The sequence below is a fragment of the Bison bison genome, unplaced genomic scaffold (assembly GCF_000754665.1).
Source record: "Bison bison bison isolate TAMUID 2011002044 unplaced genomic scaffold, Bison_UMD1.0 scf7180017860102, whole genome shotgun sequence".
Classification (NCBI taxonomy): Eukaryota; Metazoa; Chordata; class Mammalia; order Artiodactyla; family Bovidae; genus Bison; species Bison bison.
The window spans coordinates 56,945-70,234 of NW_011490674.1; the positions used below are offsets into that span (position 1 = coordinate 56,945).

General features: G+C 39.0%; 1 protein-coding gene and 1 pseudogene across 1 annotated transcript; both read left to right on the forward strand.

Moving 5' to 3' along the window:
- The first annotated feature begins 1,342 nt into the window (after window positions 1–1,342).
- LOC104982411 lies at window positions 1,343–2,253 on the forward strand (annotated as a pseudogene).
- A 7,909-nt stretch (window positions 2,254–10,162) lies between these two features.
- Window positions 10,163–12,843, forward strand: LOC104982416 (endogenous retrovirus group K member 9 Pol protein-like). The gene is made up of 4 exons (XM_010831779.1): window positions 10,163–10,179; window positions 10,479–10,579; window positions 11,632–11,787; window positions 12,065–12,843. Exons 1-4 carry the CDS (start codon window positions 10,163–10,165, stop codon window positions 12,841–12,843), a joined length of 1,053 nt encoding a protein of 350 aa, XP_010830081.1.
- The last annotated feature ends 447 nt before the right edge of the window (window positions 12,844–13,290 follow it).

Here is a 13,290-nt window from a genome sequence, read left to right on the forward strand (position 1 = left end):
AATGTGAAAGGCTTTTAGTAATCAAAAATGAAAATTAGAAAGTATAAAAATATTATAAGATGATTGAAAATTTATATATGTGTATGCTTATAACCGAGAAGGCAATGGCACCTCACTCCAGTACTCTATCCTGGAAAATCCCATGGATGGAGGAACCTGGTAGGCTGCAGTCCATGGGGTCGCTAAGAGTTGGGCACGACTGAGCGACTTCACTTTCACTTTTCACTTTCATGCATTGGAGAAGGAAATGGCAGCCCACTCCAGTGTTCTTGCCTGGAGAATCCCAGAGACGGCGGAGCCTGGTGGGTTGCCGCCTAGGGGGGTCGCACAGAGTCGGACACGACTGAAGCTACTTAGCAGCAGCAGCATGCTTATAAAAAGAATAAAATAGAACAATGGGAGATATTTATAGGTTTAAATCCTGAAATACATTTAAAAATTATGTCTTAGATAAAAATTGGAAGAGTACAAACCTCTGGAAAACAGTAGTAGGAGAATCAGATATGGGACAGGGCATTATATGAGTTTTAGAAATATAAGAAATGGCACTTCAGATTGGATCCATAGGGTGTGAAGATTAATTTGATACATTTCTTAACAGCATGGGTAATGGATTATTTCAAACATATAGTAAATTTTTCTCAAAATGTCAGTTTCAATGATTTACTCAAATATCTCATGTGCCCTAATAGTATAATTGCAACTAGCCTAAAAGTTGGAAAAACAGTTTTTTCGTAAAGCTTAATGCAAACATGATTTTGAAGAGATCAGAAATAATGGGTGCAACCTGGTTTCCAAATCAAGAAATGTGTTTCTTCAAGAAAGAACCCCCAAAAGTGTTATTATAAAATTATATAGAATATAAAATTATATATATATAATTATTATATATATATTTAATATATAAATTCAGTAGTTGATATGTATATATATTATATGAGCATATATATCATATACACTATATCTATTGGAACTTCTAATTGTCATTTGAAGAAAAGACATCAAGACATTAAAGTGACCTGATCAATATCATACAACAAACGCATTAACTCTCAGACTTTGGCAAAAAGCACAGTCATTGAGGGTTCTCTTGCACAAATCTTATTCCCTATAGAAAGAACTGGTTAAAGCATGAAAACCAGTGTAAAAAACATTATTTCATAATTTATTTCAATGCATGAAAACTTTGAGAAATAGTGAGTTATATGCTTTGATGGAATTATAACTCTAAAAGTTATAATTTCAAGTCCAAATACATTTCTTTTGCCAAGTCACCATTTCCCCCACTTCCTTTGCGGATGAACCGCTTCTCAGCTATGCCTGTTTTACATTCACCATAATTATGGAGGTGAACAACAGTGTGAACAAGTTCATTCTGCTTGGGTTAGCACAGAATCTACTAAAGGACAAAGTAGTATTTGTGATCTTCTTGCTTCTATACCTTGCAACTCTGTTGGCAAACTTCCTAATTGTGATGACCATACGAAATAGGCAGACACTTGGGAGCCCAATGTGCTTCTTCCTTTTCTACTTATCCTTTGCTGATGCCTATTTTGCGACAACCACTGCCCCTAGGTTGATTGCAGATTCTGTGTCTTAGAAGAAAGTCATCTCCTACAATGAGTACATGACCCAGATCTTTGCATTTCACTTCGTTGGGTGCATGGAAATCTGGGTGCTTGTCCTCATGTCCATTGATCGCTATGTGGCCATTTGCAAGCCCCTGCAGTACACAGCCATCATGAGCCAGTGTGTCTGTGGCACACTGGTAAAACTGGACTGGGTGGAGGCCTTCATTCTTCAGCACAGATTCTCTTGGTTTTGACATTACCCTTCTGTGGCCCCAGTGTTATCGATCACTATTTCTGTGATATGAAACCATTGTTGAAACTTGCCTGCAGTGATACTTATGTCATCAGTCTACTCATAGTGTTTAACAGTGGGGCTATATGCATGGTGAGTTTCATACTGCTGCCAGTCTCCTATGTTTTCATCTTATGTTCTCTGAGTAATCATAGTGCAGAAGGAAGAAAGAAAGCCCTATCTACTTGCACCTCTCAAATTATTGTTATTGTGTTATTCTTTGTACCATGTATATACACATACACTCAGCCTGTAACTGCATTTCCAGTGGACAAGATGGTGGCTGTGTTTTACACTATTAGGGCACCTTTGCTCAACCTCCTGATTTACACTCTGAGGAATGCAGAAGTCAAACAGGCCATGAGAAGGCTATGGTGCAACAAACTCTGACTCAAGATGGCAAAGTGCAGAAGATGCCAATTGCTAATTCTGCCACAGTATAAATAAAACTGGATTGATAGGAAAGGCAAAATGTTCTCATCCCAGTGTAGACAACATAGTTCTCTTCCAGTGGGACCTGTGCAAGAATAAGCAGAATCTATAGAGCACAGATCTGTATTATTATAACCAATGTCTCATGGAGAGACAACATGAAGTGCAATCACAATTGTGGGAGCATAAGAGCATTCCTCACTTCTGCCATCTGCTTTGATATTCTTTTGAGGCTCGAGAACCAGATTCTGTTTTTTCTGTAGCTTTATTTTCTTATTTTGAACACTATTTTTTGTTTGTTTTTATTTTTCATGTTTCTTCTTCAAATTTTATACTCTGTCCTTGATTTCTGTCATCTATTTTGTTGTTAAACCAGTGCTGGCACTACTTTGTATCATATCTTTTTTGGCTCAAGAGTCAGTCCATCAAGTCATTCCCAGAAACTTATTCTCTCCAAGGAGCATAAATAGCAAATAGTTAAGTTCCTATTTTATGCTTGTCTCCCTCTTGAAACACCCTTAAAAATGGGCCTTTCCTTTGCTTGCAGTGTACAAGGAAATAACTAACTTTATATTCAAACTAGACTATTCTATTTATAACAAAAATACTTTCTGTATTGATCCATAATTTTTCTATATTTTTATAATTTATATAATTTTAATATTTTTGTTCATCATATTAACCATTATTTTATATTATTTAATTTTACATACTTATTAATGTTTTTGTAATTTAAATCTTTAGACAGTTCCCAAATATTTGATAAATCAGTGATAATTTTATAAAATTGTAAGAATTATATTTTAAAACCCAGCATGTCATTGATGAGACCATACATACAAAAGAGGAAACAACTGGCATATGAAACAGAGCTAAAAAGAGAAGAGGTCCACAGAAGTGAGACTCCCAACTTGGAAACACAGAATAAAATATGTCAAGAATGAAAACTTTTTCCAACATATTTTTGCTATGAAGGGGAAGAAATTACTGGAATAAGTTTCTGGCAACAAATTGGTGTTCAAAAAGTGGTATTTTAGGATGAAGGAAATAACAGCATATTTCATGATGATGGAATGATTCTGAAGAGAGCAAAAGGGGGTAAGGGAGCAATTATCAGATCATTGCTCTTATGTAGAAGGAGGAAATTGGATTTGTCTGGTACACGTGGACATGTTGGCTTGGAACAGTGGTTACTGTTGTTTAGCTGCTAAGTCATGTCTGACTTTTTTGTGACACTATGGACTTTAGTCCGTCAGGCTCCTTCTGTCCTTGGGATTTCCAAGGCAAGAATACTGGAGTGGGTTGCCATTTTCTTTTCCAGGGGCTCTTCCCAATCCAGGGATGAAATCCCTGTCTCCTACATAGGCAGGCAGATTCTTTACCATTAAGCCACCAGGGAAGCCCTGGGATGGTAGAGCTGATAATTTACAGCAGATAGAATTCTATAATGGACAGGGAGGCTGATTAAGTGGGCATGGATGTTGAGGGTGGGAAGAATTGGTGATGTGAGTTTGTAGAAATACTTTTCTAATTGTTTCAGGTATTCTCTTAAGTAGAAAGTCAAGTCATTGGTTGGGACTGAAGAAAGAAAAGAAGGTATTGGGATTTTAAAGATAAAGGGAAAGGTGAAAATATAACTCTAGCCCTTCATCACTACTTGCCCTAAGAGACTTTTATCCACTTTAGAACATTGAGAGGATAGATGGATGCTGGAATTGCAGCATAGAAGGCTCACTTGAGATCCACTTCAGGTTTTTAAACTGAGACTAGCTAGGGACTTCCCTGGCACTCCAGTGGTTAAGACTCCATGCTTCCACTGCAAGGGGCACGTTTCAATGCTTCACAGTATGTGGGGGAAAAAAAAAAAAAGTGAGACCGCTTAGTGTAGTCCTAAACCACACTCATGGCATAAAGCACAACTTAGTTAAAAATCCACACAACAATTAACATTTCCTGAAGACAGGTCAATCTACGAATTCCTTTATATTTATTTTTCCTCAAAAGAGAAAAATTTTTTTTCTCCTCTTGAATGTGATGGATGTCTTTATTACCTTGATTCACATAATATGTCCCAATTAATCAAATTGTAAATATTAATTAAGTGTAGTTTTTGTGTACCAGTTATACGTAAATAAAGCTGAGTTGCAAATTCCTTTTTGCCTTTTCATACTGTCCGTGGTACAAGCCATGGGGTCGCAAAGAGTCGGGCACAACTTAAGGACTGAACAACAACATATTCCTAGGTGAAATTTGAAAGTTGGTTTTAAAATACTATTCAACTTGAGCACCACCCTGTGGGAAGACAGCATAAGGGCCAAATTAATGGCAGTGAAGAGGAACTAAAAAGCCTCTTGATGAAAGTGAAAGAGGAAAGTGAAAAAGTTGGCTTAAAGCTCAACATTCAGAAAACAAAGATCATGGCATCTGGTCCCATCACTTCATGGGAAATAGATGGGGAAACAGTGTCAGACTTTATTTTTTGGGGCTCCAAAATCACAACAGATGGTGATGGCAGCCATGAAATTAAAAGACACTTACTCCTTGGAAGGAAAGTTATGACCAACCTAGATAGCATATTCAAAAGCAGAGACATTACTTTGCCAACAAAGGTCCATCTAGTCAAGGCTATGGTTTTTCCAGTGGTCATGAATGGATGTGAGAGTTGGACTGTGAAGAAAGCTGAGCGCCAAAGAATTGAGGCTTTTGAACTGTGGTGTTTGAGAAGACTCTTGAGAGTCCCTTGGACTGCAAGGAAATCCAACCAGTTCATTCTAAAAGAGATTAAGCCCTGGGTGTTCTTTGGAAGGAATGATGCTAAAGCTGAAACTGCAGTACTTTGGCCACCTCATGCAAAGAGTTGACTCATTGGAAAAGACTCTGATGCTGGGAGAGATTGGGGGCAGGAGGAGAAGGGGATGACAGAGGATGAGATGGCTGGATGGCATCATGGACTCGATGGACATGAGTCTAAGTGAACTCTGGGAATTGGTGATAGACAGGGAGGCCTGATGTGCTGCAATTCATGGGGTCGCAAAGAGTCGGACACAACTGAGCGACTGAACTGAACTGAATTGACAGCTAAAGAAATAATCGCTAGCCAGGTTGCCCTAATCTGTGCAGGGAAATGCTTATGTAGCTTGTTCCCTTATCTGCTTAAAATGTTGTCCTTGGAATTGGTGGTCTTTAAGCATCTATCATAGCATTGGCTTAGCTTATTTGTTTGCATATGTGACAAATTCCCAGGTTAAAAGAATGTATTGTCAACTCTTTAGTAACAAGCCAATTAAAGATTCTTTACCATCTGAGCCACAAGGGAAGTCCCAGATGAAGGCTCCGGATCTAATCAAAGTCCACTCCAATATGATAGCAAGGTTTTCATTATGGATTTCTATGACCTAAATGGAGGCTGCTGCTGCTGCTGCTAACTTGCTTCAGTCATGTCAGACTCTGTGCAAACCCACAGACGGCAGCCCATCAGGCTCCTCTGTCCCTGAGATTCTCTAGGCAAGAATACTGGAGTGGGTTGCCATTTCCCTCTCCAGTGCATGCTAAGTTGCTTCAGTTCTGTCCAACTCTGTACAACCCCGTGGAAAGCAGCCCACCAGGCTCCTCTGTCCATGGAGTTGTCTAGGCAAGAATACTGGAGTGGGTTGCCATTTACTTCTCCAAGTAAATGGAGGAGGGGACTCTAATCACATGTTCCTAGAAGCCTGAAAGTGAAAGTTGCTCAGTCATGTCTGATTCTTTGGGACCCCATGGACTATAGAATCCATAGAATTCTCCAGGTCAGTTATGGAGTGGGTGACTGTTCCCTTTTCCAGGTGATCTTCCCAACCCAGGGATTGGATCTTCCCAATCAAATCCAGGTGATCTTCCCAACTCAGGTCATTGCAGGCAGATTCTTTACCAGCTGAGCCATTAAGGAAGCCCAAGAATACTGGAGTAGGTAGCCTAGCCCTTCTCCAGAGAATCTTCCCAACCCAGGAATCAAACCAGGGTCTCCTGCATTGCAGGTGGATTCTTAACTAGCTGAGCCACAAGTGAAGCCTAGGTCCCTAAAATGTTTCCACAGAGCTGATTCAGATGATCACCCATGATGAGTTAGCTTTATCAGGCACCACTGATACTACAGTGACCTCCCTACATACTCAGGTGTGTTACTATCCTTCTCTGACACTACTCATCAGGAATAGAAATATTGGCATTTGTTGGTTCTTCAGTCATCTTCCAGTAGCTGGGAACCTTAGGCCAATTTCTGTTGTAGAATGTCCTGGTGTGAAACAATGCAGAGAGATCATTCAGAAAAAAAAAAAACAAAAAACAAAAAAACTTGGGTATCAGAGGTAGAACCTAGAACATCCACCATTCTCAATGTGGTTCCATGAAGAGCTTATTTTCCTTCCCTACAAAGACTGTACATTTTTAGCCTGAATCATTGTGCATCTTATTTTTTCTTTCTTCTCTTTCGTCTTCTTGCCCTATTCTGGTAACAATAAAAAAAAAGTCTCATTGAAGAAATTCACCAAGACTCCTTCCACTGGCTATCATTTTATAAAAATGTCCAAGTCAAACAAAAAGTAAAAGTATTTCTTAAGGATAAATTTTATACCCTTTAAGGGATTTTATGTGTGTGTGTGTACATATGCCCAGTTAAATATTATGGAACAATGCAAGTCCTATCAGATAATTTTATTAAAGAGTTTTAGGCAAGAAGAGAATAAAATTCCATTCTTTATCACTGAGGTGTTAGGTTGAAAGAAGTGAGGGAAGGAAAATATTGATCGATTTCATTTTGTTTTGTGATCTTATTTGTATTTGTTCTTGAGGTGATTTACTGTCAGTTGTAGCTGTGGCTGTCATGTCTGTTTTCACATTTCAGAAAAGATGTTAATATTATAATTACTGATATTATAAGAATGTCTGTCTCCTTAATGTATCATATCAGAAAGAAAGCCAAAGTGGAAAAAATGAAACCAATAAGGGTGTATTTTCTCCAGTGCCCAGAGCTCAGTGCTCATTTGCTCAGTTGTTTCTGACTCTTTGCAACCCCAGGGACTGTAGACTGCCAGGATCCTCTGTCCATGGAATTTTTCAGGCAATAATACTGAAGCAAGTTGCCATTTCCTGCTTCAGGGGATCTTCCCAACCCAGGGATTGAACCCACATCTGTTGTGCCTCCTGCACTGGCTGGCAGATTCTTTACTACTGGGCCACTAGGAAGCCATGTCACACCTAAAATGTTCACCAATATTTGAGAGCAAATATGTATATGTTAAAAGTAAATCTATGTCTTGTGACTGATTTGTTATAGCACCATTATGGAGATTGTATCAATAGATGGCAGTAACCAGTGCAGTCATATTCCTGAAAGACAGAGGATGACAGTGGTGTAGATATTCAACTCGCAAATCCTGAAGTCCAAACTAATAACTGATTTCAGATGAAGACCAAGGCTGAAGCTGAACTTCAGATCATCCTTATTTAAATGTCTTTTGCAAGATACTCAAATTTGGGAAACAATTGGCTGCACGTTAAAAAGGTATTATTAGATGCCATGTATTGATACATAAAAATGAAAACTTGAAAGGGACACAAAGTCTTGAATGTGAAGATGGTGCTGTGCCCATGCTCTGAGTGACAGGAAGGGGGAGAAGAGTGATCTTAGGAAGACATTCCAGGTAAAAGCAGGGAGTTGGCCTGTGAGGGAAAGGCAAGAGGTCTTAGTTTCTATTAACTGGGCAGGGCCTGGAGACAGACACCATTCACAGTGGCTGACACAGTGTCTTCAGAGAATCTTTTACTATGTTGGGGAAATAGAGGCCTGCTATTGGAGCCATTTTCAGTACCTCCATGGTAGGATTCAGCACTGTAGGTCCTGCCAAGAAACCACTGGTTGCTCAAAGAAATTTTCACTGGAGAATAAATAAAAGTGCCTGTTAGTGTGGATCTGGCTTTGGCACCAAGTATTCTGAGTAATTAAAACACTGTGTCAGCCATGGAGACCGAGACCAGGTTGGAAGGAGGTAGTGACCAGAGCTCACCATTTACCTCAGGGAATGCACTTTTCCTTCCCTGATTCCTGAGTGAAAGTCAGGGACTAGAGTGCCAAGGCATCTCTAAGTGAGGCTGATCTAAAGAATCAGCCTCAGTATAGTTCATGACCCCAAGAATTATACCCTAGAGAAATACTGGGCATTTGCATGTAGAAGTCTCCACATCAGCTGCTGCTGCCACTGCTAATTCACTTCAGTTGTGTCCGATTCTGTGCAACCCCATAGATAGCAGCCCCCCAGGCTCCCCCGTGCCTGGGATTCTCCAGGTGGGGAGTGGGTTGCCAATTCCTTCTCCAGACATGAAAGTGAAAAGTGAAAGTGAAGTCTCATTTTCCATGCAAGAGTACTGAAGTGGGGTGCCATTGCCTTCTCTGCTCTACATCAGCAAATAAATCATATTGGATTATTGGTTATTAAATATTTTATTTTTTAAGATAAGTTCTATGTTCACAGAAGTAGGGTAATAAATACATTTTCCACAAACACCCTGCCAATTCAGGAGTCCTAAAAGACCCAGGTTTGATCCCGGGGTTGGGAAGTTCCCCTGGAGTTGGAAATGGCAACCCACTCCAGTATTCTTGCCTGGAAAATTCCATGGACAGATAAAGTGGGTTATCTTATCTGTCTATCTTACAGGGCAGGGGCTGCAAAGAGTTTGACACAACTGAGTTGGACACTACTGAGTGACTAAGCAACAAAAACTGTTTATAGTAGTCAAATTTCATTGAATAATGTATAAACACATTTTAAGTACATTGTGACTGTGGGAGTTACAGGCTGCTTCATGTTGCAGGTGGGGGAACCCTCCTAGGTTGGTGTGAACTAGGACAACAGACCCCCCGGCCCCTTCCACTCACCATATTTCTCCTGCAGTTCCCTCTTAATAGGGTCTCTTATTTTCTTTCAGAAACCAAATGCACAGCTTTGTTCTACTATGGAAATCCTGCAATCTTGGAAATCATTACTAGTATCAACCATTAGTCACTTTTTAAAGCCTCGAAAGTGGAGTGAGGATGGGGGCCAGTGGAAGCCTTGTTTGGTTCTTACTTTACCCAAACTGTGTATAAAGAATAAAGTTAGCAGAATGACAGCACACACACACACACACACACACACACACACACACACACACACAAATAAATAAATAAATAAACACATTTTGAAATAGTGATACAATGGAGATGAATCTAGAAACTATAAAACATCAAATACTCAAGAACATTATTCTTATGGATGTTAGAGTCTCATAATTTAACATAGCCATGTGGTACTGTTCAAAGTACAATATCTTTTACTTCAGGTTGTGGAGACAAACCACCTCAGATTTTAAATGCTTAAGCAGAACTTTGAATTGTGTAAACTTGAACTATTGAGTGACAATATCCTATTGTAATTTATATGTAATGTCAGGAAATTTGCATCCTTTAAGAGGCTATTCTGAAATTTAAAAAAAAAAAAAGAAAAAATAGAAATGGGGATATCTGAAACATTACCAATTATCAAAATACATTCATTTTTCTATGTTAATGTGTGTCAAATAGTAGATACCATGCATGTGTACATGCTCAGTCACTTCAGTCATGTCCAACTCTTTGTGACTCTATGGATGGTAGCCCATCAGACTCTTGAGTCCATGGGATTCTCCAGGCAAGATACTGGTGTGGGTTGCCATGCCCTCCTCCAGGGGAACTTCTCAACCCCGGGACAGAACTTTCATCTCTTAGATCTCCTGCACTGGCAGGAGGGTTCTTTACCTCTAGTGCTGTTGGGAGGCACAGTGCTAAATAGCCTTGAAGGAGAAAGTCCATGGGAAAATGGCGAAGGGCCAGAAGTACCCAGACATTGTACTGACTGCTGAAGAACATTTCCTGCCTTTGCTTATGCTCGGGGCCTAGATTTAACAATTAAACATTAAAGATATTGCTTGAGAAAATGGGTCACGGATAAATACATGGGTTGTTAAGAATGCGCTGTTCCTTGAAGTATATTTTACTGATTATATCCTAGCCTTGTACATATTCTGCTGGCTGTATGCTCTAAGCTCTTTGTTCCTTGCTCCTATAAAAAGGCTTGACTGCAGAAATAAACTTGTCAGTCCTTGCAGACACTGTCCAAGTGTTGTTCTTTCAGGTTCGCCGTTTCCAAGTCCCAGAGACATATCTCCAACAAGTGGCGCCACAAACAGGGACTTGAAGGAAGACTGAACAAAGCTGAGAGCCCTGCAGAAAGAGGTAAGCAGGATGGGACAACATAGCAGTAAGATTCCTTTTCATAATGCATCACTTTCTGAAACAAAATGGTGTTAATGTTTCAAGAGATCAGTTGAATAACTGCTATCATATTTTACTGGAACAATTCATGATTCCCAGAAGAGGGGACACTCAATCTAGACATATAGAAAAGGGTTAAAAATAATGTTTTGCAAGCATATCGGCAAGGGTTACATGGTCACTCATATGGGCTATCATAGAACAAATTGAAGGGCATAACATTGATTTGGAAGTAAAAACTATTCGATCTTTACATGAATATGAGTTTAAGGAACAAGATATGCAAGGTGCTTTGAAATATAAGAATGTTATGCTCAATCAGACACAATCCTTAGAAAAACAACTTAGAGACACATATATACAGGATATGTCAAAACTGAAGCCACTTAGAACGGAGGTCATTTCATTCAACGGACAGCCCAAATCTAAGGTTTTTCCTTCTGCTCCTCCTGTAACAGCAATTGCTAACTTTGCTCGTACTAATCATTTCACTCCTCCTCGGGAGATGCCTGCTTGCACTTTCACTTTCCCATTGCAATTTAATCAACCTGCCCAAGACCAAAATACTTGGGCTAATCTAGATTTTAGCATGTTGCCTAGCTTTAGGAAAGCATGAACTCTGTATGGACCTACTTCTCCTTACTGTATAGAATTTCTCGAAGGATGGGCTGGCCATTGGATGCCATATGATTTTTTTCAAGCAGCAAAGATGATTTTAAATCCTCAACAATTACTGCAATGGCAAATGTGGATTAATGATGAGGCCCGACAGCTGATGATAGACCAGCAATCTCATGGTAACTGTAACCCTGCCAATTTAACCTATGATATACTCACCAGAACAAGAGTCATGGCTGATATGATTGCACAATTAGCTAATATTACCCCTCAGATGTTACATTTCATTAAAGAAACTGCCTGCAGGGCATAAGCAAAGGTTGATAGCACTAACTCTGATGGTTCATTTGTTAAGATTATTCAAAGACATGAAAAGGAATATTCTCAATTTATAGGAAAATTAAAGGATGCAATTGAGAAATCTATTAAGGATATGACTTTACAAAATTTTATTTTAAAACAACTTGCTTTTGAAAATGCTAATGAGGAATGTCAATCCATGCTCAGACCAATTCGAGAGACTGGTTCTCTTATGGAATATTTGAAAGCATGTAAGGACATTGGATCTATGTCCCATAGAACAAAATTGGCAACATTAGAAACCTTTAATGTACAAAAAGTTGCTAATACCAAATGTTTTAATTGTGGGAAGCCCGGACATATGAAAAAACAATGCTGCATGCCAACACAGGCCAGAAAAAATAATACTACTTCTATAAGAAGAAACCCCCAAGAATATGTCCAAGATGTAAAAAGGGGTTCCACTGGCTGAATGAATGTCATTCTAAATTTGATAAGGATGGAAACACCTTGAACCCTGATGCACAACAAAAACAACAGGGAAACTAATAAAGGGGCCATCCTCTAGCCCTGCTACAAAAGGAGGACCTAATGTTATGATGCTACAAGCAGCTACATCTAAGAGTGCTTGCATTGATATATCTAGTCCTTATGATATGGAACTAATAGAATTATACAACCCCCCAAAAATTCCCACTGGATATTATGACCAAATTCCACCCAGGACAGTGGGACTGATTTTGGGACGTAGTAGCTGCACAATGAGAGGTTTAATGGTATTGACTGGTGTTACGGATGAAGATTATGAAGCAGAAATTATGATAAATGTTGTGAAAATGGGAAATGTATACTTACAAAAAGGGGAACATTTTGCACAATTATTACTTTGGCCATATGTTAAACCAATGAAGGCATCTGATAAAGCTAGGCAGGGAGGCTTTGGCAGTACCAACCTTACTGCTGCACTATCCACCTTATTAAAGGAACATCAGAAACCCATGCTTACTTTACACATACAAGAAAAGAATTTCACAAACATGTTAGATACTGGAACTAACATTTCAATCATTAGAGCTGCAGAATGGTCCCTCGATTGGGGTAAGGTTATGGCTCCTTCTAGACTATTAGGAATAAGTAAAACTGATGCCACACAAACTTTTGTCAATGCATCCTATTTACAAGTGTTTGGCCCTAATCAAATTGTAGCTTATCTTAAACCATATATTACTAATATCCCTATCAATTTATGGGGATGGAATTTTCTTGAACAAACAAAAGCCATAATTTCTTTAAATGAACCTTTTTAATGGGGGCCATTGAGTTAACACTGCTGCCCCTTGATTGGGAATCTGATACCCCAATATGGACACCTCAATGGCCCCTAACTAAAGAAAAATTGGCAACTCTTACACAATTAGTTAATGAACAATTACAAAAAGTTCATATAGAACCTTCATTTTCCCCATGGAATTTTCCCGTTTTTGTAATAAAAAAAGAAATCAGGAAAATGGCGAATGTTGATAGATTTAAGAAATGTTAATAATACTATGATTCCTATGGGGCCCTTACAACCTGGATTGCCCTCTCCTTCCACGGTGCCAAAAGGATGGCCTGTAATTATTATTGATTTACAACACTGCTTTTTTACTATACCTTTGCATCCTAAAGATAGAAAACGTTTTGATTTTTCAGTTCCCTCTATAAATCACATGGCTCCTCTTAAAATATTTCAATGGAAGGTTTTACCTCAGGGG

What these genes read in the sequence shown, in the direction of transcription:
- LOC104982416 (XM_010831779.1), top strand. An exon ending in TGAGAGCCCTGCAGAAAGAG is followed by an intron (nt 10,580 to 11,631) that starts GTAAGCAGGATG and finishes CTCAATTTATAG; the next exon opens with GAAAATTAAAGGATGCAATT. An exon ending in TATGGAATATTTGAAAGCAT is followed by an intron (nt 11,788 to 12,064) that starts GTAAGGACATTG and finishes CCTGATGCACAA; the next exon opens with CAAAAACAACAGGGAAACTA.